The sequence below is a fragment of the Oryzias latipes genome, chromosome 18 (genome assembly GCF_002234675.1).
Source record: "Oryzias latipes chromosome 18, ASM223467v1".
NCBI lineage: Eukaryota > Metazoa > Chordata > Actinopteri > Beloniformes > Adrianichthyidae > Oryzias > Oryzias latipes.
In genome coordinates this window covers 18,692,259-18,718,083 of record NC_019876.2, presented here as the reverse complement: position 1 = coordinate 18,718,083, position 25,825 = coordinate 18,692,259, and the positions used below count along the sequence as shown (strand labels likewise).

Below are 25,825 nucleotides of genomic sequence, written 5' to 3'. Positions count from 1 at the left end.
CTATCAGCAGTCTTCTGCCGAGGGTGTCCTGATGCCACGTGTATTGATGGACACCCTTGTGCTCAAACATGGTGTTTGTTATGGACAAACTATGATGAGCACAAAGTCCAACAACAAAACACTGCTCGGGTTTAGATCAGGGAGGCCATTCCTACCAATCACGCCCCTCCAGGTGCCACTGTCATTGCCCATGTGGCCAAAGTCCCCCAGGAGGACAGTGGAGTCTCTCATTGGGGCACTCCACATTGCTGTCCAACCTGTAAACCAAAGCCACAGTCAGAGACCTGTCCCCCATCCGAAGGCGGAGAAAAATGGCCCACTTGTCCACTGGGGTGAACTCCAACACTTAGCAGCTGAGCTGAGGGCTCACGAGTAAGCCCACAGCAGCATACTGCCTCTCACCATGAGCAACTCCAGAATGGGAGAGCATCCAACCCTTCTTGAGGGACTGAGTTTCAGAGCCCTGGCTGTTCGTAGAGTCCAACTAGATCCAGCCGGTACCTCTCAACCTCTTGCACAAGCTCAGGCTCCTTCCTTCCCAGAGAGGAGTCATGAGCGGAGTTTGGGTCGGCGTGGCACCCAGATCACATTCCACAGCCTCTTTTGAGCTCTCCTACAGGTAGTGAGCCCATGGGATAGTAATCCCACGTGTTTCCATTGGGCTTGGCCCAACCGGGGCCCGTAGGAGGAGCTCCCGTAACCAGCTCTTACCCCAGGCCTGGCTCCAGAGTGGGGCCCCGGTGACGCCAATCCATGCGATGTGGCAGAATCATTGTTCATGCATGCATGATTTAGGTCATTCATAAGTGTCTTGGATTTGTCATTTTTTGATGTATGCAGTTGTTTGTCGATGGTTTTAGGCCACTGATCCTTATGTGAATTTGGTTTTGAGCTGTTCGAAATTTTTGTTTGGTTGAGAATTACCCAGTTTATGCACCCTTACATGTGCTCCCCTTATTAATTATGACCTGTCACCCACAGCAAGCCCATAGAAAATGTGCATGAACATGTTTGCTCCATGGGCTATCGAGTGATTTTGTGCGGGCCACCTCTGTACCATGGCAGGTTTGCCCATTTTTCGCCCACAGACAGTCTGTATCCACCCTTAAGGGCAGTTGTGACCAATGGCATTATACATTTTTTGTGTGATTTGTACTTCTTTGAATTTTTGCTTTGATATTTTTTATATGTTTGCATAATGCACAAAAAACAATTTCTACATTTTTTCGGTGAATGGATTATTACTAAACTGCACCAGGGCTTTCTTGCAAGCATATTAATACACCTGTTTTCAGGCAAACCAGAGTTCTCTTGTTTGATTCACCCCATATACATGAGTTCTCACACCTCTCGAAGTAAACTACCTGAGGAAACAAACTCTTTTGTGGACCAACAAGTCTAGTGTGAAAGCATCATAAGGCAACACAGTTTGTAGGGTGATTACCCTGTAACCCTTGTGCTATCCTAGGCACTTTAATATTGGGAGTTACTTATACTTATATTGTCTAGACCCACTAGACAGTGCGCTGAACCTTTTTTCTTCAATGATTTGTGAACCCCACTGGTGTCCATGGATTACATGAAGTCTTTCCACCTTTATTCACCTTTGTCATGGTAGGGAGAACACGTCAATGCAAGGGTGGAGGTCATCTAAGATAGCACAAGGGTTAAGAATAAAAAACTGACAATAAACAAACTTATCAGGATGGGAGAAATAACTTCACATCACTGTACATTCTTTCTGCTTCCCCTGTTCTCCTTGTTTTACAACCAAACTTACAGTGACCTTTGAGGCCTCTTTTATCCTTCTCTCACTATCAAAGTCTTTTCATCTCTCTCTTCCTCCCTCTAGATGTTTCTTTTAAGCTGTGAGGACTGAGGACAAGGTGTCCCCAGGATATGGGAAAAAAACTCACGATCAAGGGAAGGTGTGATGGCAGGTTGTCTGTTGGAACCTCAGGGACAAAAGAGCAGGCCCTCCCCCAAGGTGGGAAGAGGTCAAATTAAACTCTATTATTGGCCAAATCTTCTCAAGTCTGGAAAAAGACCTTCAAAAACAAAAAAGAAAAAAAAAATATTTATCTAGATGTTCAGAGGCTCTTTAGCTGGTTGGAAGATAAGAGATGCAGTTTTATTTTGAGTAACATATGACCATGATCCAGACTTTAATGATCTTCCAAGGAAGTGCCTTTTCCTTTGCGTGCTGAAAGTCCTGCAGCTGTACACGTTGACACTTACCTCCAACAGGTCACATTCTGCAGAAAAATAAATTAGTCTTTAGCACATTGAAATGGGGATCTCAGTGCACTCTGTTGCAAATTATTTATTTTTCTCTTCTTTGATCTGACACCTGTGAGTGGCAGATCCCAGAATCCTCTCCTCTTCAAGCACTGCGCTTGCCTCTTCCATCCTTACCCTAAACAGGCCGCAGTACAGCAGAGCGCCAGTGTGCAGAGATGCTGAGGGAGGTCGCCGTTCGGTCACTGCGTAAAGCCTAGTCGCATTGTGACTCGAAGCTGCAGAATGTGCCATGGTGCATTAGCGCGCTGCCGCCTGGCCGAGCATGAGACGCAGAACGAAGAGGAGGAGGAGGTAAAGAGGAAAGGCGAGAGAAGGAGGAGTTAGAGGCAGAGAGTAGGATCAGGGCAGGAAGAGGAAGGAGATGAATGAAGTAGAGGAGGAAGTCGGCAGAGGTGGGACTGAGAAAGAGAAAAGTGAGGACATCAGCGCACTTACAGAAGCTTGGTCCACAGGATTCAGGGACACGAGGTCCTTGTGAGGTGGTTTATGAAATATGGAGACACATTCAGGGCATGGTTTTGTTCTTTAATTTTCAATACTGTTAATCTTCCCTATTCCCTTTTTTTTAATCTCTTTCCTGTTTGGTTCTGACTTTGTTTTCTCTTTAATAATCTCACTCAGACATAAGTTATTCCAGTTTATTCATTTAAAAAACCTGACCTGAAAAGAATTTGTCTCATTAATGCAAGAACAAAATGCATATCCATGTTCAAAAATGACAAACAGGATATGCTCTATCCCTTTACACTAAATTAGTTATATCTTGAAAGCACTGCATGAAAACAACAGCACTTAATTTACGGCTTAAATAAACACCTGGCTGAGACGCAACTTATGCTTGGTTGCAATTCCACTATGATTGCACGATTGCAACAACTGTCTGCACGCTTTAAAGTCCCCCTCCGATGAAAATCGTGGTTTTTGAATTTTCGACATGTACATGTGGCATTTTTCTTATGAAAGAGAATAAATGTAATAAGAAATAATTTCATTTTTGCATTTTTGAGTATTTCTCCTTTTAAATCGCTGTCAGTCAAACTTTCTCAAAGATGCTCGGTTTGAAATAATGAGCTTTTGTGATGTCACAACAGCCCAGAAGTGCATGCGTATTGCGCAAGCTCCTTGATTTGCCCCGTCCAGCGTGCACAAGCCCAGGTGTGGGAGAAGAGAAGGTGGTACATTGATGCATTCCCCGGATGCATTTTATATGTATCTAAGGATAGATGTTGTTGTTGGCCGCATGTATTTAAAATTAAACTTAAATTTAAACTCGTATTAGCTGTCAGGCACGTGTTCTCCGCATTTCTGTTCTCGCTCTGACCGAGTTTGAAGGCTTGCTTTCCCACATTAACCATAGAAGAGGCCATAGCAGGTTGGCTCCTTATCTGGCAGAGTGATCATTCTTACTCCATGAGCCCTGCAACAGTCTGTCCAGGATGTACCAGCCTTTGCCCTATTGCCATATTATATGTTTTATGGTCTTCAAGGGAAAAATTATCTGATTATGTGCAAAAAAGTCCCAAGTCCGTTGTAATGTAATGACTATGCTTGAGATTTAAAATGCATTAACTCTTGTGCTATCTTAGATGACCCCACCCTTACATTGATGTGTTCTCCGTACCATGACAAAGGTGGATAAAGGTGAAGAGGATTTCATGTAATCCATGGACACCAGTGAAGATCACAAATCATTGAAGAAAAAAGGTTCAGCGCTCTGTCTAGTGGGTCTAGATGACCCCACTCCCAATGTTAAAGTGCCTAGTATAGCACAAGGGTTAAGTGCAAAATTCCTGGACTTGGGCCTCTCTTGCATGGGTTTGGCTTTATCCCATAGATGGCAGCACTAGTTATCCAATATGGCAGCACCCCTGTTTAATTCAAGAAGGGCCCAAGTCCAGAGACTTTAGTTTGCTAGTCATCTGAAATTATAAAAGTGAGGTGCTTCATATTATTGCATTTGTAAGCTATGAACTGGTGCTAAATCTGGGTTAAGTATTTAAATTTGGTGTAGCCTCCCTTTAAGCTATGCAATTAAAATCATTTCCTGGAAAAAAAAAAACGCTTGGACTCGGGTCCCTTTTGAACTAACCGATTCAATTATAATGTAATTCAAAGCATTTTTCATTGGTTTATCAAAGTTCTTTTTTGTGTTAAATTTTATTAAACGTCAGGGTCTGGTACACACATTTGTTTTGTCATTCTACACATTGTTTAAAAAGTGTTGATTTGGAACCAAAACATGTCACTTTTCACCGTTTCTTTATCGCTAAAGATAAACTTTTGAGAATAGAGACTGTCAGTCGGTGTCGTCTGTGCCCCCCACTTTGTGTCAAGCTCTTCACTCATGCAAGACGCATCTTAGATAAAGGGGGATCAAGGGCGGGGCTACTCAGCTCAGCACCAATGGCCATGCCCATGTAGATTTTGGAAACGGAGGCTTCAGATAAACATGAAATATGGCTTTTTAAGACATTAAGGTCGTGGGATCTTGGTTAAAACTTCATAATCATAATTAAAACACCACTGGGAATGTTTTTATCTTAAAAAATATTATAGGGGGACTTTAAAGCACATCTCTCTGTAGTTTGGCTTCATATCAAATCGGTCAGGTGCCACTTGCAGAGCAGTAGATTGTGTTTCAAAGCCAATAAAAACAGATGGTGCATGAGTGGATGACTTAGTGGACCAATGAGAGAGCCTGCCATGAGGCTGCTGGGATATGATCTTATGTCCATCCTCGCCCTAAGCAGGTTTAAACTCTGATTAGTCTGTTGCTAATCGGCATTGCTCCAAATGAAAAGCTTGATGCTAATGTACACATCCTCAACACAAACACTCGCATAATGCCATAGATGCAGAAATGTTTACAGGAAAGAAAAGTTGAAGTTTTACACAAACAGAATTTAGCAAATTTTACGCCTTTTAGATTTACAGGCCTTTGAGATACAAACATGCCCATTTGGACTGTGTTTGACAGTACATGGACAATAAACTGTGTTTGCTGTCTTAAGAAGGAGGTCAAGCAGGGGATCTTTGTCCAGGGGGTTGTGCTGAAAGTCAAACACGAAAGAGCTTTACAGCAAAGAGTCCACACAAACCTCAGGGGATGTGACCGAGGTCAGAAGAGGCTGCTCAGGTCAGAAAAAGGCTGTGCTGCTCCCTTACTGTATTATTAAGCAAGACGCACTTGTGTGCACACCCATAAACTTTACACATATTCGCACACGCTCTTGCACGGCACTCACTTGTTCTCACCCTCTCTGCACACTCGCGTCATCAGCAGTGGGGCTGTGTAGTTACAAAAGCAAAGGCCCTGCAGGGACTGCAGCTCATGGCAGGAAGCCATGGGTTTGTGACCCATCCTTGACCTCAAACTGGACTCAGAGAGTAAAAGCTGAGGTCACAAACCAAAGAACTAAATCAAATATGAGTTTTATGCCAATTAAGGGCAGTAAAGACATTGATTAAAGGCCTTAAGAGCAAAAAATGGAAAAAACTGAAGTGATGCATGCCGACTGTGTCATGAAACATTAAGTTTACTAACACTTCAAATGTGCCTGAAAGCTTTGAAAAAAAGAATTAGTCAGCAAAAGATGAACTTGAAGTTCTGCATCAAACTTAGAAGAATCATCTGTGAAATTGATGTGAGTGATGACTTGGGAATGTGTTTTGAGTTTAAAATAAATGTTTTACTGCATCTGTATCAGCTTCAAATTAGACGTTTGTTGCTTTAACACTAAACCTTTCTACAGATTTTTTCCTAAAATTTATAACTTTGAATACACTTTACAAAAAAATTACTGATCTTACTAATCAATCCCTCGACTACATCTTTAGTTTCACAGCTTTTTAGTTTTTGGAGAAAAATACTATTACTTGAATACTTTGGCCCTGTAATCCAGAAGCTTTACTGAAACATATTGCGGAGAAACATTTTTTTGAGTTGTAAGAGTAAAAGTTACACTATAAAGACTTTGAGACACAAAAAGTATCAATGTAAATAGCCTGATTGTTTTGAAACTTAAGTTTTTAGAATTTAGTCTATTCACCTCATGCAACTCCTTGTGAACTTTCTGTCTCATCATATCTTTGTAGTACTTCCAGAGTAAAATATTTCAACATGAATGAAAAATGAGGGTACTGAAAAAATCATTAGGTAAGAATATAATGTTTCTTTGCCTTAGGTTGTTAACGAAATCATAAAAAAATCCTATGTATTTGTTTTTACTTTAAGCCCAGACCAATATTATAACTACTGGGAATTAATATATAACAGAATTTTTCTGTAACGATGCTCATCAGAGAGTACAGTCCATCACATCCAGTTCAGTCAGGGGTCAGATTGTCAATACAGCTGTGATCAGGGAGTCCTGCTGCCTGGCGAGATCATCGACCTCTCGGCTCACTGGAGAAAATAACTGTTCAATGCACATCAGCTTCACGTGTGGCGGAACAGACGGACAATTTGAGGCCGCCACAGCAATGGCAACATTGATCTGCTTTGCAAAGCCCAAGTGCGGGCGGGCAGTCCTAATGTGCTGTCAATATGGACACACAAGGAATCCAGCATGCAAAGAGACAGCCATTGGTGGGGGACGTATCCATTTCTGCTGTGCCTGCGGCATCTCATCTGCATTTATCTGTTGCAAGTCAATACACAGACATTAATTCATAGGGGCTAATGCATATATTTGAATAGATTGTTTACAAACTGAAGGGGGAGATGAATAACAGCCCCAAATGAAACGCTGTGTCAATGGTCTGCAACCTCAGGTTCCAAAGCCCAAATTTTCTACCTCCCCACTGTCGCTCTCTGGCTAAAGCATAATAAAATTATAGTAATTTAAAAGGTAAGTTTTACTTATTTGGCATTGCTTTAATTTCTATTCAGGTTTATGAATTTATAGCCAAGGTTTGTTTCTGGGTAACAGTGGTAGTAAGAAGGTTAAAAGATGATACCCTCTCAAAGCTGACCTTATGTATGAGAATAGAAATTGAAGTTTTGGACTTGTTTCAATTTTGCATACCGGTACATATGCAGCAGTGGGGTGATCCTGAGTTATAGGGTGTCAAATTTTAACAGGACCTAATAGGCTTTGTCCCTTTGTCAAAATTGAAAACCAATTTTGTCTGTAGAAAATATACTTTCTCTTTATATTACTGTTTTTATTCATGACAAAAAAAACATGATTCATTTGTATTTGTGCATTTCACTGCAGGACAGAGCGCTTTAAGAACTCATTTGTCCCTACAGCTATCAGGCTGTTTAATGAACTTGCCTGATATGAACTGATATTATTTTGTGAACTGTCTTTTTACTGTTGTTTGTTGTGTGTGGTTGTGTGTTTTGCTACCGGACACCTGAATTTCTCCTTTGGGAGATTAATAAAGTTTATATCTATCTATCTATCTATTTAAGGTAATAATAACAAAAATACAAAGCAGTGTAATGTTATTCTAAAGGGTGAATAGGACTTCAGTTCCTATTGGGTTTGGTCTGAGAGAAATCGGCTTAAATGACTCTTTTATTGTTGAAGGTTGCAGACGCCTATTAACCAATTGACTAGTTTGTTTACGGTTTACATTTTGTCTTTAGTTTTGTTTATTTGTTTGTTTTAAAAATAGTTGGTGTCTTAATACGGATAGTTAATGACAGAGGATGCAGAAGTTGTATATTAGCATATGTGCCCAAAAGAAACGGTGAAAGCAAACATTATGACTAAAAAAAAGTATCCAATATTTGACATACAGTTTGTTGGTTACTTGTAAAAAAATGCAATAATGATTATTTAAAAACAAACATTAGAGGCCATTTATTTATTTATTTGAGCATTTTGCCATATTGATATTGTAGCGTCCCACTGACGCAATAATGAAGCGGAGGCGACCGTTTCTAACCGTGAGGCTTTTTAATGACTTAGGAACAGTTACTGTCGGCCGTAACCACGCCAAATACAGCACAACGATAATCAGAACTTTCCATCAAAGCATCCATCCTCCCCAACCCCCTCGTGCACCCACGACCCCTCCTTTATTGTCTGCTCCTCCGCCCATTCTCCCGCTCATCCAATCACACTGGAGCAACGATGTAACCCAGAACACATTAACAGAGTCCCAAAAACGTTAGTCGCTACACTATATATGTCTTAACAAAAACAGATTAAAACACAAAAATGAATTGAAAATGAATTTTAACCAACAAATTGGCAGCAAAAGTGTAGAAATCCAGGTGCCATGTTTCTATCTTGCTTTATTTATCTGATGTAAAAGTTCGTTAACTTTATTTTTTTTTCTACGACTGACTCCAAGGAAACACGGCTCGTGTCTGTTACTTTGTTTCCATAGCAACAATGGAATCCGCCGCCACAGCTGGTAAACGAAGACGTGGAACATGCAGGTTAAATGTTTAATACATTTAGTAGCTTTTGTACCCATGACTCTCAAATTTAGACTGTAATTGCTAGCATTTGTTGAACAGCTTGTTCCGAACTCTGAGGTTTAATTTCCACGCGTGTTTTGTTTGGAAACGGATTGCTCACTGACTCCGCACTTCGTGGTGATTTGTTTTGCACTGCAGGAGACTGTCCCGCAAAGTTAAGTCCACGTCCACGCAGATGAGGCCTGCTGCTGCTGCTCGGAGCTCAGCGGAGCTGGAGAACAGTCAGGTGCGGTTGAGGGATTTTCTATTACCGATTTAATAAATAAAAAGTATTTACCGTAGTTGGTTTAGTGCTGCTTTCCTAAGAGACCAATCATGACGCTCAGGAGCAGACTAAGCAATTTGGGATCCAAGGCCAGCATTTGCATTTTTTCACATTTACTGAAAACTTGTTATAGATTTGTTAATTATTTGTTTGTAGTGCAGCTTTAAAAGAATGAAACTTTTTGGTTTACTATAGAAATATTTTGACATTAAACATTTGTAACTTTAAACATATTTTTTTCCAAAAGACTCCACCTTATCATACAAAAATAATGTAAATGCAATGAATTTTTAATGAAAAACTGAAAAGTTAGTGATTTTTTTCTTGATCATTATGAGGACATTGATATTTGTGGGCCCATCAAAGACCCAGTCTGATGAAAATGGTGTTTTTGGTGTTTTCAAAGTGTTCTTGTGGCATTTTTCTGATGGTGGAGGACATATATTAAGAAACTTAAGCTTAAAATTACCTTTCTGAAATCTTTTCTTTTTATTTAAATTTTCTTGAATCAGGAACAGACAAAAAAATGCAGTTTTTTCTCCATTATGATGCATCCACTTGTAGACGACTAGATCCATGAACAGCTGGATAGCTCCTATACTGATCACCATTTTTGTTGCACCGGTAATGTTGGGTTGGGGGTGTGAGAGGCTGTAAGCTACCAGGAGAGAGTGTAAACAGAGGGCTCTCAGCATCTGGAAGCGGAACAGTCAAGCCCAGAACACAGAGGTAAACAATGAACTCCTGCCGCTCTGTAGAAACTATGTCCTAGAAAACGACACAGGTTTTTTGATTTTGGCCAAATATGATATAATTCTAATAAAAAAAGAACACTAGGAAAGCTTTTAAAATAGCTCCAAAAATGATTGGAGTGGGACTTTAAACCGAACACCTGCCTTTGTCTGCAAACATGTGTTTTTTTTCTGTTTGTTCAAAGGTAAAAATAAAAAAGGTTAACCTCTACTTTCTCTCAGGTTTTGCCAGCTCTCCATAGAGCCTGCTTTCATGGAGACCTGGCTTCTGTTGGACTCTTGGTGAACTCCAAGCAATGGAACATCAACAACACTGATCTACAGGGTCACCAGCCAATTCACATGGCTCTGTTTCTGCAAGGTTTCCCCAACAACTCCGCCTGCCTCAGATACCTGCTGGAGCATGATGCTGATGTCAATGCGTAAGGACCTCCCTTAAGGAAAGGAACCTTTTTTTTCCACATTTTTTCTACTTGTTCAGCTAACTTAAATATAATCTTGTTATAATAAAATACGGTAACAATTTTACCAAACTTTATTTAGCCCAACATTTTTCTTTTTAGGTAATCAAGTTTTGGTCTCCTTTTATTTTCATTTTTAAACCAGCATCACTGACAGAGGGCAGACCCCGCTCCACCTGGCTGCCTCCACAGGCCTCCTGGACTGCGCAGAGGTCCTTGTGAACGCTGGAGCAGATGTTTCCGCAAAAGACAACAGAGGATATACACCTTTGGATTTGGCCCGTATCTGGAGCCACAGAAAAATGGCCAGGTACCCCACTGAGGGAAGTAACCCCCCAAAATCCCAGTTCAGTCAAACGGCTTCCATCTAAAGGGCATATTTTAACAGCATGTATCTTTTGGGTGCAGGTATCTGAAAAATTGCTTGTGGCAGGAAAATAAGAAGACAGAAATGGAGGAGAGAAAGCTGGCTCAAGCTTTATACAGAGATCTTGTAACACAGGCCAAAAGGGATACATTCAATAAAAAGGTGAATTTTATTGATGTAGATGTAACTTTTTAGGCTAAATGAAAAGCATCTGTCTTGTGAAAGCCCTCCATTTATGATATTTGCAAATTGGTCAATGATTTGCAAATATCATAAATGTATATATGAACTGAAACATTTAAAGCAATTGCAAAGAAAACTGCAAACTGAAAACCTGTGGAGGTTCTCAATTCTGACAACTCTCACAGTTCCTTCTTTTACTCTGGTAGGGGCTTGTCAATGAGAAGACAGCAGAATGGGCAAACAAGAAAGGCCTGAAAAATGTCACTTCTAGGATGCATCCAAGCAAGTACCACACCAGATGCCTGTTCTCAGACCAGAGCCGTTCAAAACCAAAATCTTATGGGAGACTGCAGCAGAAAAGAGACCCTCAGGAAGACAACACTGCCCCCCCTAAAACACCAACATGTGGATCTTCCAGTCCCTGGAGCATTTTCATGGGCGTGCAGCCAGAGAAACCATCTGCAGAGCCAGATCTGAGACACAGTGTCACCTTGTTTTTTCACAGAAATACCAGGCAGCTTTTCTATACCACTAAATGGGACAGCGAGCCTCACCCCATCCCTAAACTTCCTTTGGATGTTGTTGAGAGGGTGTTGTTCCCCAGGGCCTTCCGCTCAAGGATTTTCGGACCAGAATGCTTTGTGCCGCAGAAAATTGATGAGATCCAGCATCGGGGGCGGCCGCAGCGGAGACAGAAGCGGACATAAGTGGTTACGCATCTGGTTTAAGTGCTGCTGCCAGGTCTCTGAGCTCACCCGTCAGTATGTGAGGCTTCAAAAAGACATGGCGAATTTTGGCCGACAGGAAATAAACTTAAACTAACTCGTGTTTCCTCGAAGTGTTTTAGAAAAGACAAGGTTTTATAGAGAAACTTTACTATGTCAACTATATAGACTGATTCATTTAAATGAAACTATTTGCATTCATTAGTCTATCATAAAGTCATTAATGCATTTCATATTCATTTATAACCACAAAAATAGAGCATTTTCACCAAAAAGGTCTTAGCTAAAGTCAAAGCCTAGTGTGCCTACCCTAATTATTTTTCTGTCCGCTCTTGAATAATTATTTGAGAAAAACTTTGACAAGGAACACCATTTTTTTAAACAAAGTTGTTTACAACCAAAATAAAAAAACGTTGAATTGTAATTCTCATGTTAATCAATGATCATTTTTTTGAGTGTGTTTAAATAAAGTATGAAATTGAGGTACATCTCTTGAGTTGTCCTGTCCTGTAAAAGTGTTCCACAGTTTTACACTTTTAATAGAAAGACACCACATTTTACTAGATACAGTTTTAAATGTGTTCTCATAAATTATTTAAAAATATCTACACCCCAAAGATTAGAGTGAAATTGTTGAACTTAAGATTTACTAAAGCAAATATAAAACAATGTTGTTTTTTTTACCATCCCCTTAAAAAATTGAGTAAGAAAACTTAAATATAAAATATGGCAAAAACGTATTTGGCATTCAAAGAGACTGTAAGTAGTCCTGAAGGAATTAAAAAAGATTCCAGGAAATCAAAATGTATGTTTTTTAAAATCATTTGTATAAAGGCGCAGAAAAGAAGGATTTGCTTTGTAACAAAAGTTCAAAGCTTTGCTGTAGATCTTCACCAGGTTTGCACAATAGCTGCTTTTGGTCCATTCTTCAATGCAGATCTTCTTAAGAGCTTTGTTGTTTTGGGGCTGTTACTGGGCAACACAATCTGAGGTCCAAAGACTGGCTAGACTAGTCCAGAACCTTGAAATACTTTTTTCTTTTTTTACTGTCACTCATTTGTCTCCAAGACATCATTGTCCTGCTGGAAGATCCAGCAATGTTTCATCAAAAAAGCTCTCACTGATGAAAGTTTTTTTTTTGCCTAAAATGTCACCATTCACGGTTCATGCATTTTTCTTTTACTTAATAAAGATCATGATGTTCACCCCCCCCCCCCCCCACCACCACCACCAGCAGCGTTCTTCTCTCTCCAAACACAGCAAGTGGAATTTATATAAGAGAATTTCAGAGCAAATTAAAATCTTTAAAAATAAATCAATGGGACTTGCTGGATTCTTTGTGTTTCAGTGATGAATGTTACAGACCTCTTGTTTTATTAAGTGGGGCAGAATCAGGGATGGACTAATACTTTTTGTTTCCTTCCACAGTATGTAGTACCCTACACACACCTGCTAGTGAAACAAATACATTTTGAATTACTGAAATTAAGTGTAACAAGACAACAGCAAAGCTGCATGTCTTACATCTTTAGTTTAAACAAGCTATATGTTACTAATAAAGCTTTTGTGATTGCCATATTTTAACAATGCCAAAAAAATGTGTGCATAGATAGGCTCAATAAAGAAATAAAGTAGCTGTTGAGATCACTCCAAAGCTCTAAACTCTAAAGCTACGGACACACCAAGCATTTGATGTGTGTTCAGGAAAACGCGTTAAGCCCATGGTGTTCACACTGGACGAGCAGGTAGGGGCTTCTTTTCCTCAGTTTACGAAATGTCAAAGTGGGCCAAATCTTGCGAATTGATAACACAACAAAGCAGAAACAGTTTGGTTAATTGGTATGGTGGATTTGGATTACAATCATGTCAGGAGAGTGTTCTTGAAAAAAACCAAACGCCTTTATAAAAAAAAAAAAAAACAGACATCATTAGGCTTGTCACCATGTCTTGGTTTACCGTAATAACCAACTACGCTCTGAGTTTGGTGAGCTTTACCACTTGCTCAATACGTCACTACCAAATCCATGTCCCTCTTCGGTCAAAGTTCAACCTGCCATGTTTGAACTGTCAATTGTTGCTCAATAGCCACATTTTGTAAATAGAGCCAAAAAACAGTGGTAAAAACCTGTGTACCTACATGTGAATGCAAGAGATCTAAACACAGAAGCCTGAAATGCAAGTTTGTGCTTTTACAAAGACTTTTCATTGTAAGTGGCCACTTGAACGCATGATGCCGAGGACGGTGTGAACGTAGCTAGAGTTATGATTGCAGCTCAGTAACTACAATTTTATATTGTGTTTCAAAAAATGCTTTAATTTTACGGGAATGCACGCAGCTGTGGATTTAAATTGAAAATATTACCCTCTGTTGTAAATCCTATACACAAGTGGATCATTTACCGTGGCATACTGCGTTGATTTATTGGCTTTTCCCATGTTTATGCTCATAATGGGAGGCCAAACAACTCAGATTAATTAGTTTCCATTACAACCAAACAACCAAACAAAAAATTATTTTGGGCTTTTTTCTGTTTTGTCCAGAGTAGCACCTTCAAACTTATGGAATTCAAAGGATGAGCTGCTTCTCCAGAAATCATACATCAATTAACTGAATTAGAATTTCTGAATTAGAAGTAAAGTTGTCCACATATTGAGACTAGTCATTTTAAAGACATGGATCTATTTGTCCACAAATGGATACCTCAGAATGGAAAAGAGCCAGGGAGCTTGTCGCCCACCCAGTGTATATTCTATGTCACAAATAGACTCTTTCTCAACTTACATCTTTCGTATGCTCCACACGATTTTAATAAAGAAATACTCAGAAATGCAATTTTAAACTTAATTTTCTCCTCATGCATCCATCTTAAGAAAAATGCTTCAAAAACATGCATAAACATCAAAAACGCAATTTTTGTCAGTGCAGGTCTTTAAATAATTTGTGTCAATCCCCGACCCAAGTGACAAATAAAGAAGCTCTGCACTCCAGATGCTGTGCCAACAGAAACAGGGCGAATACAGAGGTGAGTGAAAGGTGAGAAAACCTCGGTGAACTGGGTCACCTGTCACGGATGTATCTCTGCACTTTCACTGATCTACCCCAGGGAAATGAATTGGGATCCAGGTGAGGGCTTGTCAACAGCATGCAACTGCAAACTGCGAGCTGTGGCTTGTCAGCAGGAGAAGTGTGCATGTGTACATGTGTGTGTGTGAGGCATGGTTCTCCTTAACTTGGCAAAGCACTTCACACCTCAGTGGGGGTCAAAGTGCACACCAGTGCAGACCTGGTGCTTCCCATCTATGACCAAACCACATGGGACTAGAATAGCAAAATAACTTCAACACTGATGGTCTCACAGACAAAAACAGTCTTGACAGGGTAAAGGTCAGCAAGCGAGTAACTTGTTAAATTACCAACAAAAAAAAAAGCTAAAAAAATGTTGTTTTTTTTTCTTGAAGGCTATACAATTGAGTAAAAATATAAACAATTTAATTGAACAAAATCTTTTTATTTCACAGTTGTGTGCATGCCAGCCTATAATAATCGCATTTTGTGATTGGTAAAAAAATGTCTGCAGATCATTTTTGGATCTTTCATGAACAGCTTTAGTTCCCCAACACCAGCAAGATTAAAAAAGAAAATTTGATGATTTGAGCTACAGAAATGTCTGGTGTTAATCTAACTGATTGATCAAGGAAAAAAATATTTGTTTTAATGACAACAAATACTAATAAATAGACTAAACACAATACTTTTCATTGCTGGTGATTAATGTTGCATTTTAAAGCTGATGCAAACAAAACCCATGTAGTAAATTGGTTTTTTGGCCAAATCAAAATGGCCCAAAGTAAAGATCCTTGCACTTCACTTTAGGAGTTACAGAGATAAAAAAAAGTGATATGTAGGATTTATGTTCACATTCTATAAATAAAAAAAACTTACGATTCCTAGCAATTCAACATTTCAGGCTAAAAATGTACAGGTGTCGAGCCACAGAGCTTTAAATTTATTCAAACACCACATCTGCCATTTTTAAAAAACGTTTTGCATCATATTTTAAACTCTGCAGAGTTTAGTCACGATTTGACAGTTGAATTTGTTTCCTCATCTGGCTTTCACGTTACTGTTGAACAGGTATTCTGATTAAACTTAGGACACGAACATACAAACGACTCAAATTTATGCCAAAGCCAACATTTGACCCTGTTGGTTAATTTCAAATCCTGCTCAGACATTAAAGAATACTAAAGCCTAAAAAAAATGTAATGTGACAATACAAAAGCTTTGCGCTACTGACAAGATCCCTCAAAGACGTCTGCAGTAGGTGTGGTTGGCAGTCAGTACAAAGACGAACGTGGCCTGTGTAAACTCAACAGCTCGTCCAGCAGCTCTGCTCATTGGTCCGTCTTTTTAGTTTGCTTCTCCTCCCCATTTTTCTTTGTTTTAGTCCTGAACACAATTTCCACAGTCCTTTATGCTTCCCCGTGATCTCTAACCCATGCAAACACACTGATGCACCCCCAGCCCCTGGGGCTGCACCCCAAGTCCACACTCCTCAGAACATCTTCTGTCGACTGGGTAGCACTGCCTCCTTGAGGAAAGAGAATACAAGAAGGATTCCAGACCTCTTGCCCCGTTTGCCCTTGGTAAAATAATTGGACACCACATCATCTAAAAGAAGGAAGAGTAAAGAAGGGAAATGTTATTAATTATGCTTTCCAGAGAGAATAAAGTAGGAACACTGCATTTAAACATCGACAGAGTTGATTTCCATTCAGCTTTCACTAATACTTTAAAACCTACTACGATTAAAATTGTGTTTTTAACATGTTCTTGTGTCATTTTTCTCACAATGGATGACATATATAAAGAAATCTAAGCTTAAAATTGTATTTCTAAGTATTTCTTTATTTAAATCATAATCAATAGAAAGTAAGAAGTAACATTTAAAAAAGAGCTTATTTTTGACATATTATGCTGTGGGGAGCTAGTGGGGGGAAGGGAGGGGGCACAAGCTCCGTCTCTGCTCCATGTGGCTCAAAACTGTACGGTTGGGTGGCTCCAATATTGCTCGCCATTTTTGTTGGTAATGTTAGGCTGGTGTGAGTGCCGTTAAGCTTGTGGAAGAGAGTGTAAACAGGTAGGTGATGGAAAGTGGGGGCAGGGTTGTTCTGCACAAACAGTTCCACCCACAACTCAGAGGTGAATTTCTCATGAACTACTGCCGCTCTACAGAAACTATGACCCGGAAAACAAGACAGGTTTTTTATTTTTATTTTAGCTAATTAAAAGATAATTAAGACCAATGGTACTTGGTTAGAAGTTTTGGGGGAAACTTCTGTCTATTCACTCGGAAGTGATTATGAGAAGAAGCAACAACTGTAAAAGCCTGACTTTCAGACTGTCTATGTTCTCTTTTTTTTTTTTAAAGGAAATAATTATTTTGGAGGAAACTATCTAAAAACAGGCGTTTTCTTTGAAAAGCTTACTTGAATTAACAAATTTAAAATAATAGAGGTCAAAAGGAGAGGGAAACAATCCCTGAATTCTTTGCAGTCACAACTGTCAAAGCAAAGTCTGACTATCAACTGAGCTGGATGGGCTGCATGACTGTGCAATGTGATATGATCACATGGCACTACCAGATATGGACATCCTTTATGATTTTTTTTTAAATATAGCAGCACTTAGTCTAACAATCACATTGTTTTTTATGGAGAAGGAAAAGAAAATGTCTGCCTTTTCTCACCTCCTTGTTGTATGGTGGATGGAAGTACATTTTCTCCTGCTGACAGTGACACAAAGAAGGCAAAGGGGATCACCCACAGGCAAATAGTGAAGTATGCCAGCACCTGAGGTCAATTAGGGACAAAAGGAAAATGATGATGCAAGAAACACAATTTATGAGAAGCAATTTCTTCAACTCGTAGCTACAAAAATAAAACATATAATAAAGTTACCTCAGAAAATGGATAATACTCCTGTGCAAAGTACTGGAAGGCCATATAATGATTCACCACCACCAACACTGCAGTGTAAAAACAAATGAAAAAAGAAAACATTTAAGCTAAGCTAAAAATACAACTGGCTCAAATGTTTTTAAAGATTAGCATCATACCACATGAAAGGATAAAATTTGGAGAGCTCAGCATTATGTAGGGGAACGTCTGAAGGAGCCCAAAATACACCAGATTTGTGAAGAGGCCAACTCCCACCATTATTATGGGGAAACCTTCAAAAACATAGAGACCTGCCAGTACTCCTGTGGAAAACTGGACACATTCACACTAAGTGAGTCTGAAGTTTGTTGCAAACCAACAAAAAGTCCATATTTTAACATAGTTTGTGTGCTTTGATGTGAACTATTTTTTATACTTTTACTCACCAGAATCATGTACTTTATTATTCGGCTAGTGGCTACTGTATATTCTTCTATGAGTTCGGCCAAGTAGTACAGGCCAGCAGCTAAGAAAGAAATAAAGGTGTTAAGCCAGCAGGCAGAGAAAACAAAAATGGAAACAAACGGTGACCTATAACACACGTTCAATTTCCATCAGCAAAAAGTATATGCTTAAAGTGAGGCAGGTTATTTTGTACATACACTTAATATATTGTAAACTTAAAAAAACAACAACAACTAAGTATACTACTGTTTGCTAAGGGTTAACACATTATTTAAGATAAATAATTACAAATAAAGTGTCAAAATGTTTAAAGAGAATCTAAAGCAGAGTTCCTTTGTTTGACAGTTTGTGAATCCTCCCTAAAGTAAATTTTTAAAGTTCAATCAAATATCACTAAATAAGTTAAATTTGTCATTTGTGTATATTTACCCCTTTATTAAACCTAGATTTTTTTAATGTTCTTTTTAGAACGACAAAGATTCAGGTCTTCGTTTCGTTTTATCTAGGTGTAAAGTGAAGACATAAAGGGATGTGGCCTTTGCCTCTGTCAACTGCAGAGGATGTGACGTAGACAGATGACTAACGTGACGTGGACCAACGTGAGTTTGACTTGATGGGATTTGACTGAACTACATCTAATGCCTTCTCTCAAATTCATAGCATAAAAATGGTCCTCACATTCTTTTTGACAAACGTTGCATTTGTTTACATGGGGAATTTGTTTTAAATTACGTTGAGTTTAAATTTCCACTTCATCTTAAATAGTATACATTTTGCAGAACATTAGCTTTGAGATTGATAAGCGTTTGCACGCTTGTTAACTTAGAGATTAAATCATATTGGTTACACTTCACCAATAACATTATTTTAATAAATTATTTAACATTTATTTTCAACGTAACATGCTTTACGTTAGGTATCACTGGCCTTCACAAAAATCCCCTCTAGTTCATTCACAACAAATATATATCATCTATACAACTTCATTTACGTTAGTACTGTTATGTTTAACATATAAAAAATTAATCACCTTTGTGTTGCAAAATAAAAGGCAAAACCACTGAAAGACTATTTTAATAAACAGCTTCTTAAAGTTTTTCGTTGCTGAGTAATTCGTTAGCATAACAAGCTAGCAAATAACAATGATTCCGAAAACACCCGGTTGTTGTAGTCATCTACTTACCAATTGCAAGAGTGACGAAGGATATTTGAATCACCAACGAAAGCCAACTGAGCAAATAAATAAACCACATCTCTCTTCATATGCCCCAACACAGAAAACACAAGAAAATATTTCACAAAAAAACTGCTAGCCGGCTGCTAACAAGCTGTGATCAAAGTTCCTTCTATCCGCTTGAAAAAAGGATGGTGTTGGTTTTGGAGAGCGCCGCCTCTGGTCGGAGGACAAAAAAAAACAATTTAGAATTTTTATCATTCAAATCCCTTCAGAAGGGATGTAGTGGATAGGAGAAATAATAAAAGAATGTAACATGTTTGTTTTCTTCTACCGTATTTTAATACGCAAATACCCCCTAATCTGATCAATCCTGCTTAAAATCACACTTAGCTTGAAGAATTTGCACAAATTTAAAGTCCATGTAAGAGTTAGTTGCTCTAAGAAATGCAACATCACACTGAGTGGAAATTTCTAAACAAAACAGTGACATAAAATGTTGTTTTTTCCCAGAGAAAAGAGAACACATCCACAGGTTGGACAGCAAATAACTAAATAGGGATACTTAAAGAACCCTAAATATAATAATTAAATCTTTTATTTTAGACATAATCTCTCCAATCTTTGCATTTTGAAGAAAATAGAGTCCAAATTCAGGAGACGCAAGCACTATGCACTCCATCTTCTGAGAGCAAGTTTTAATCTTTTCTCTTAAGATATTTAAGACAAAGAAAAAATGGATTGGGAGAACTTTACAGTGATGTAACTGTTGTTGCCTTCAATCTGCAATCTGCTAGGTTTTTTTTCAAAGTAAATTGCGTCACATTACTACATACAATCAGCAAATATCTTCAGTATGGTATTTTAAGGACTGTGCACTGACTGTATATGAAAACTGGACTGAGTGAGCCCTCCCACCTCTTGTTCTTAACTGGAAGTACCTGCCGGCTACAAGAAGCCAAAATACCATAAAGTTCTATTGAGAAATAAACAGCTATTACTCAGTCATTTTATTTATCACAATAACCATTCTATGGAAACATATTGCATTCAATAAAAAAAACAGGCCATCTTCATTCTAATTTTTTTGTGTATTAAAAAAAATTGGGTGTTCTTGTAATATTTTTAAGAACTAAAAGCAAAGACCTACCACGAGGTTGGGCACTAATCTAATCTGCTCATGAAAACTATAAGATGAACTGTAAATAAAAGTTGAAAAGCCACAATGTGTCCGTGTCATGGACCAGGGGGGTATTCCAGAAAGCATGTTTAAACTACCCTGACTTTAACCCTGAACTCTGGCTAAAGTCTTACTTACTCTGGGAATGTGGGTTCCAAGAGATCGGATATGAGTTAGCTTAATTACGCTCAACTTGGTAACCCTGGGTCAATGCGCTTGCACAGCAATTACATAAAGACATTCTCAATGGATCGCCGATTTCCGGAGTCACCATGGAAACGCAAAAAAGAGAGCGCTATACTTCAATGAGACAGAGTCTGAGATTTTAATGACGGCATATGAAGATTATACGTCCATCAAAAAAGTAATACTGCTGCATCAGCAAAAAAGAGTTTCTGCTTGGAGAAAAATAATGGACAAAGTAAACACATGAGTTTCTATCTAATTTCTATTTTCATTGTGATGCATATATATATATATGTAACTTATCCAACTTGAATGAATTACTTCAATTGGCAACAAGTAATTGAATTAAAAAATGTTCAACCTAATTCCTTACGTCTACCCAACTCAATATTTTTGTACAACTCAAATTTACATATTTATCTAACTGAATGTCATATTACTCAATTTCAATTCAATTTTTTTCCATCTTAATTTATTGCACTTCTTGAACTCTCATATGTCTAAGTTTGAGCCTGCAGATATACTCATTTTTATGACAATAAAATGATTGAAACAAAATGATTACAAAACATGTAGCATGTCATCATTAGCCATTTCTCAAACTTTTAAATTGTGTTGTAGTGGTGCTAAATAAACCCATCATCCTCTTCCTCACTCTCACTCATGGTGCTGAAAGAATTGAACATAACTGGGTAAAATAACTCGGCAAAACACAGTAAAACAGCTACAACTAAACACCTTTGGTCAAAAACCCACACTTAATCCCAAATCCGTCCAGACAGGCAAAGGGAATGTTATCCAACAATTCCTTTCGGTGCTGATCTAACAGCAACACCAAAGTTACACCTACTTAATTGAATTAATTTGAATGAAAGTAAAATAACTGTGTGATAACTATTTTTTATTTTTAAACTGACTTAACTAAAAAAAAGATTTAACTGAAGCAAATAATTAAGTTAGATCAAAGTAAAAAATTTATATTTATAACATCCATACAGGGTCTTATCACCCTCTCACGGTGGAAAAACTATTATCTGAGCTTCTTCATCCACTAAATCATCTTCAAATGGAAACGCCATGCTGCTTCACCTCTGTAAACAAACTAACCTTCAACTAAACCTGCTCTAGACCAGGTTATGTTCAGAGCATGAGTTGCTATGGCAACTTGACATACCCAGAAACATACCTCCATTTTTGGGACCGAAAGCTAAGGTTATCCCCTTCCCCCCTAGCCTCAAACTTCCCGTGGTAACTAGCATAACCTGCTTTCTGGAATACCCCCCAGGATGAACTGTTTATTTTTGTTTATGAGTCAGCCCTGATGACAACTCTGGGCACAGCAGCGAAGTTCGTGGGTGACCTGTTAGACGCTTATATTGTAGGTGTGGTCAACTTTGGCATGCAGTCTGTTTTTCAAGAATATGTTACAATTATTTTTAATGCAATTTAATTGTTTTTTTTGAGATATCTGTCTAATTTTTTAATATATTTTTTCTGTTTTTCGAGATAATTGTAATAGTTTTTGATACGTATTTTTTTAGATTTTTTTTTAAGGACTTTGATCTAATTTTGTTATCATTCTAATCTTTACGATTAGAGAGAGAATCTAATAGAAAGAGGACTGATAGTTAATATCTTCTTTTAACATTAATAAGTTCTTGTGATGTTTTTGAGATAGTTATGGTGATTTACTGAGAAATTGATCATGTTTATCTGTGGGGTTTTTGCGTACTTTATTGACGGTCTGCAGTTTCACATGCATCAATGTCAAGACAGGACTAAAAGCTCAGAACAGGCGGATGCCATTTTTTGAGAAACTGACTATAACTCATTTTGTGCATCACCACAAACAAAAATACTTAATTTTGATCAATACTTAATCCTTCCCCAATGTTTTGCTCTGTAATGATTGTGGATAAAGTAAGTTGGAATAACAAACCAGACTGGCGATATCGTGATGAGCACATAAACAAAACGGATCATGTCTATGACACGGACACATTGTGGCTTTTCAGCTTTTAAGTGCAGCTCATCTTATAGTTTTCATTAGCAGATTAGGTTAGTACCCAGCCTGTTTGTTCTTTTTTTGCTTTTGTAGTTCTTACAAATTTAGCTTGAAAAACACAGCTGGCCCCCACATCACACATTTGATTGACATGTGTCCGAACAATTACTGCTAACAGACTCATCTGGCTCCAACATGTCAGTATCTGTGTCACAAGAAAATGGAAGAAAGAAGAAAAAAGAAAATGAATTGACTTCGTGTCATTGGAGCTGGAGGTAACCTATATAAGCCATCAAACTCACTCGGTCCTCATACAGTCTATGGTCTGATGTCAAGAAGGCATAATCTCCTAAATTATGTGTTATTCAGGTAAGAAGAGAGCTGGAGAGGCTCAACCAGTCCTCGGGTACTTCAGAACTGCTCCAGCCAGCTATGTGGTGTATTACAGCACCTGTACAACCTGAGCTTTCACCTCAAGAAGATTTCAGTGCTATGGAAAACTTCCTGCCTCGTCCCGGTGCCAAAGAAGAACCATCCTGTGACTCCCAGTGATTACAGGCCTATAGCACTGACCTCCCATATTATACAGGTCATGGAACGGCTGGTGCTGTCATACCTCAGACCTCTGGTGAGCCCCTTCCAAGACCCACTGCAGTTTGCATACCAGCCCAAGATTGTAGTTGATGAGGCAATGATTTACCTACTGCAGAGGGCGTATTCCTCCCTGGCAAGACCAAGCACCACAGGGAGGATCATGTTCTTTGACTTCTCTTCATCCTGCAACACCATCCAGCCAAGACTGATTAGGGAGAAGTTAGAGAAGATGCAGGTGGATGCCCCCTTGGTCTCGTGGATTGAGGACTACCTGACAGGTCGACCACAGTTTGTGAGACTGCAGAGCTGTGAGTCTGACACCCTGATGAGCAACACTGGTGCCCCTCAAGGAACCGTGCTGTCTCCCTTCCTATTCACCACCTACACAGCTGACTTCCAGTACCACTCTGAGCTATGTCACCTTCAGAAGTACTCGGATGACACAGCTGTAGTCGGGTGTGTGGAAATTAGACGTGAAGAAGAGTACAGGAGCCTCGTTTAGTGTTTTATCAGGTGGTCTGGGGAAAATTACCTGCAGCTGAACGTGGCCAAGACAAAGGAGATGGTGATAGACTTCAGTAGGAGAAAGTCCCCGCCCTCCCCAGTCTGTATCGGTGGGACGAATGTAGAAATTGTCTTGTACTACAAGTTCCTGGGAGTCCATCTGGACAAAAAACTTGAGTGGTCCACATACACTGAGGCGGTCAACAAGAAAGGCATGAGTAGACTTTACTTCCTGAGGAGATTCAGATCCTTAAATATTTGCAGTAGGATGCTCCACATGTTTTACCAGTCTGTCATGGCAAGCACCATCTTCTTTGCTGTAGTGTGCTGGGATGCTGGCATCAAAGCAAAGGATGCCAACAGACTGGATAAACTCATTAAAAAAAGCATGGTCTGTTATTGGCTTCAAGCTTGCCAATCTGGAGGAGGTGGTGGGAGATGGATTACTGGCTGAACTGGGGACCATCATGGACAATCCCCCCATCCTCTCTACAACATGGTGGACAAACTGAGAAGCAGCTCCAGCAGCAGACTTATACGCCCCAGCTGTGCAAAGGAATGGTACAGGAAGTCATTCCTGCCATCAGCCATCAGACTCTACAATTCATCTGTTAGCCATGTACATGTCCTGTATATAAGATTTTTGATAGTTTTCAGAGTTTTGCTTGTACATTTTTCTTCCCTGTAAATTTTGTATTTATTTCATTTTATTTTATGGTGCTGCTACTACAACTGAATTTCCCTAAAGAGAAAATTAAAGTTGATTTTGAATCTTGAATCTTTTTAAATCTTGAATTTATAGCGTAGATAAGACAAAAATAAAATAAACTCATGTTCAAATGTCAGATGACCCTACTTCGTCTAATTCAACATGACCAGATTTAATCCAATCAATTGGAATGGTAACATCGGTGTTCTTTTTTATCAGCATATTGAACATAAAACAAGAATTCCAAATGTACAATAGACTATTTTGTTTAGCAAAGAGTACGATGAAATTCCCCCTGCAAAACCACAATGTTGTGTGGTTTTCTTCAGAACAAACTCACCAAAATGAGATTGTTGGCTTTGACACACTGAGACATCTTTGACAACACAGCCATGGACTGTCTCAGTGAGTCAGGTGAGTTCAGTTTACTGTATTGATATCTGTCAGATGCTGAAAGGTCAGCTTAAAGTCAACCAAAAGAAAATTGTTAAGAAGCGAGTTTTACAGTCTCTCCAATGATCATCTTTAGTAACTTCAAATTGCCTTTAAAAAAAAAAAATAGCGTAGGAGTGGTTCAGGCCCACTTTGGATTTGATCGCTGATGTCAAACTCTTCTTTGTCTTTGTTCTCTAGTTCATGCCAGCATGGCCTGGGAGAAATCTTAAATCAAAAAGCCATTCACGGTCTGACAGTTCCCACAGCTCCTCTTGCTCCTTTTTCTCCTTGCGTGCCTCTATGGAGGAGCAACTCTTGGACAGGAGCTCAATAAATCGCTGCTCAGACAGCAGGAACAAGTCAACGTGAGCAGCATCAGTGGCCTAGTAAAGATTGGATCAAGCATTACTTTTCAGGCACAGAATAGATTCAAGACCAAAAGTGTTGTGTTTTAAAAACTTTGGGATCACAGTTTTAATGTAGTTTTATTATAAAATGTATTAATTTAAATTGGCATTAAAATATGCAGATAGGTGGCGCAGTGGTTGGCGCTCTTGCCTCACAGCTGGGACTTGAACCGGCTGGGGGATCTGAAACAAAACACCAATGGGGGACCTTGGTGTGTGGAGTTTGCATGTCCTCCCCGTGCATGTGAGGTTTTTCTCTGGGGACTCCAGCTTCCTCCCACCGTCCAAAAACATGCTTTATAGTTTAATTGGTTACTCTAAATTGTCCCTAAAGGTGAATGTGAGTGTGGATGGGTGTGTGATTTGTGGCCCTGGGACAAACCGACAACCTGTACAGGATGTCCCCTGCCTTCGCCCATGAGTGGCTGGGATAGGCTCCAGCAACCCTGTGACCCCGAAAGGGACAAAACGGGTTTAGAAGATGAATGAATGAATAAAATATGCTAATGACAAGAGGATCATGTTTTTCTTCCATACATATTAAATACACTCACCAACCACTATATCAGGTCCACCTTGCTGGTACTGGGTTTAGACCCCTTTTTGCCTTCAGAACTGCCTTAATCCTTAGATTCAACAAGGTACTGGAAACATCCCTCAGAGAATTTGGTCCATATTAACATGATAGCATCACGCAGTTGTCACCTGAACATCCATGATGTGAATCTCCCGT

The 25,825-nt window shown here is 39.1% G+C and overlaps 2 protein-coding genes across 2 annotated transcripts; one reads left to right on the top strand and one right to left on the bottom strand.

Annotated features, from left to right (window-relative positions):
- The first annotated feature begins 8,589 nt into the window (after positions 1 to 8,589).
- Positions 8,590 to 11,596, top strand: ankrd53 (ankyrin repeat domain 53). Its single transcript, XM_004079852.4, has 6 exons — positions 8,590 to 8,698; positions 8,879 to 8,966; positions 9,980 to 10,179; positions 10,364 to 10,528; positions 10,627 to 10,747; positions 10,975 to 11,596. The coding sequence occupies exons 1-6, from the start codon at positions 8,652 to 8,654 to the stop codon at positions 11,473 to 11,475; spliced, it is 1,122 nt and encodes a 373-aa protein (XP_004079900.1). The 5' UTR covers positions 8,590 to 8,651; the 3' UTR covers positions 11,476 to 11,596.
- A 3,385-nt stretch (positions 11,597 to 14,981) lies between these two features.
- On the bottom strand, positions 14,982 to 19,273 carry tex261 (testis expressed 261). Its single transcript, XM_004079851.4, has 6 exons — positions 19,082 to 19,273; positions 17,880 to 17,959; positions 17,613 to 17,766; positions 17,455 to 17,522; positions 17,244 to 17,346; positions 14,982 to 16,165 (listed from the first exon to the last, which is right to left on the bottom strand). Exons 1-6 carry the CDS (start codon positions 19,149 to 19,151, stop codon positions 16,050 to 16,052), a joined length of 591 nt encoding a protein of 196 aa, XP_004079899.1. The 5' UTR covers positions 19,152 to 19,273; the 3' UTR covers positions 14,982 to 16,049.
- Between the last annotated feature and the right edge of the window lie 6,552 nt (positions 19,274 to 25,825).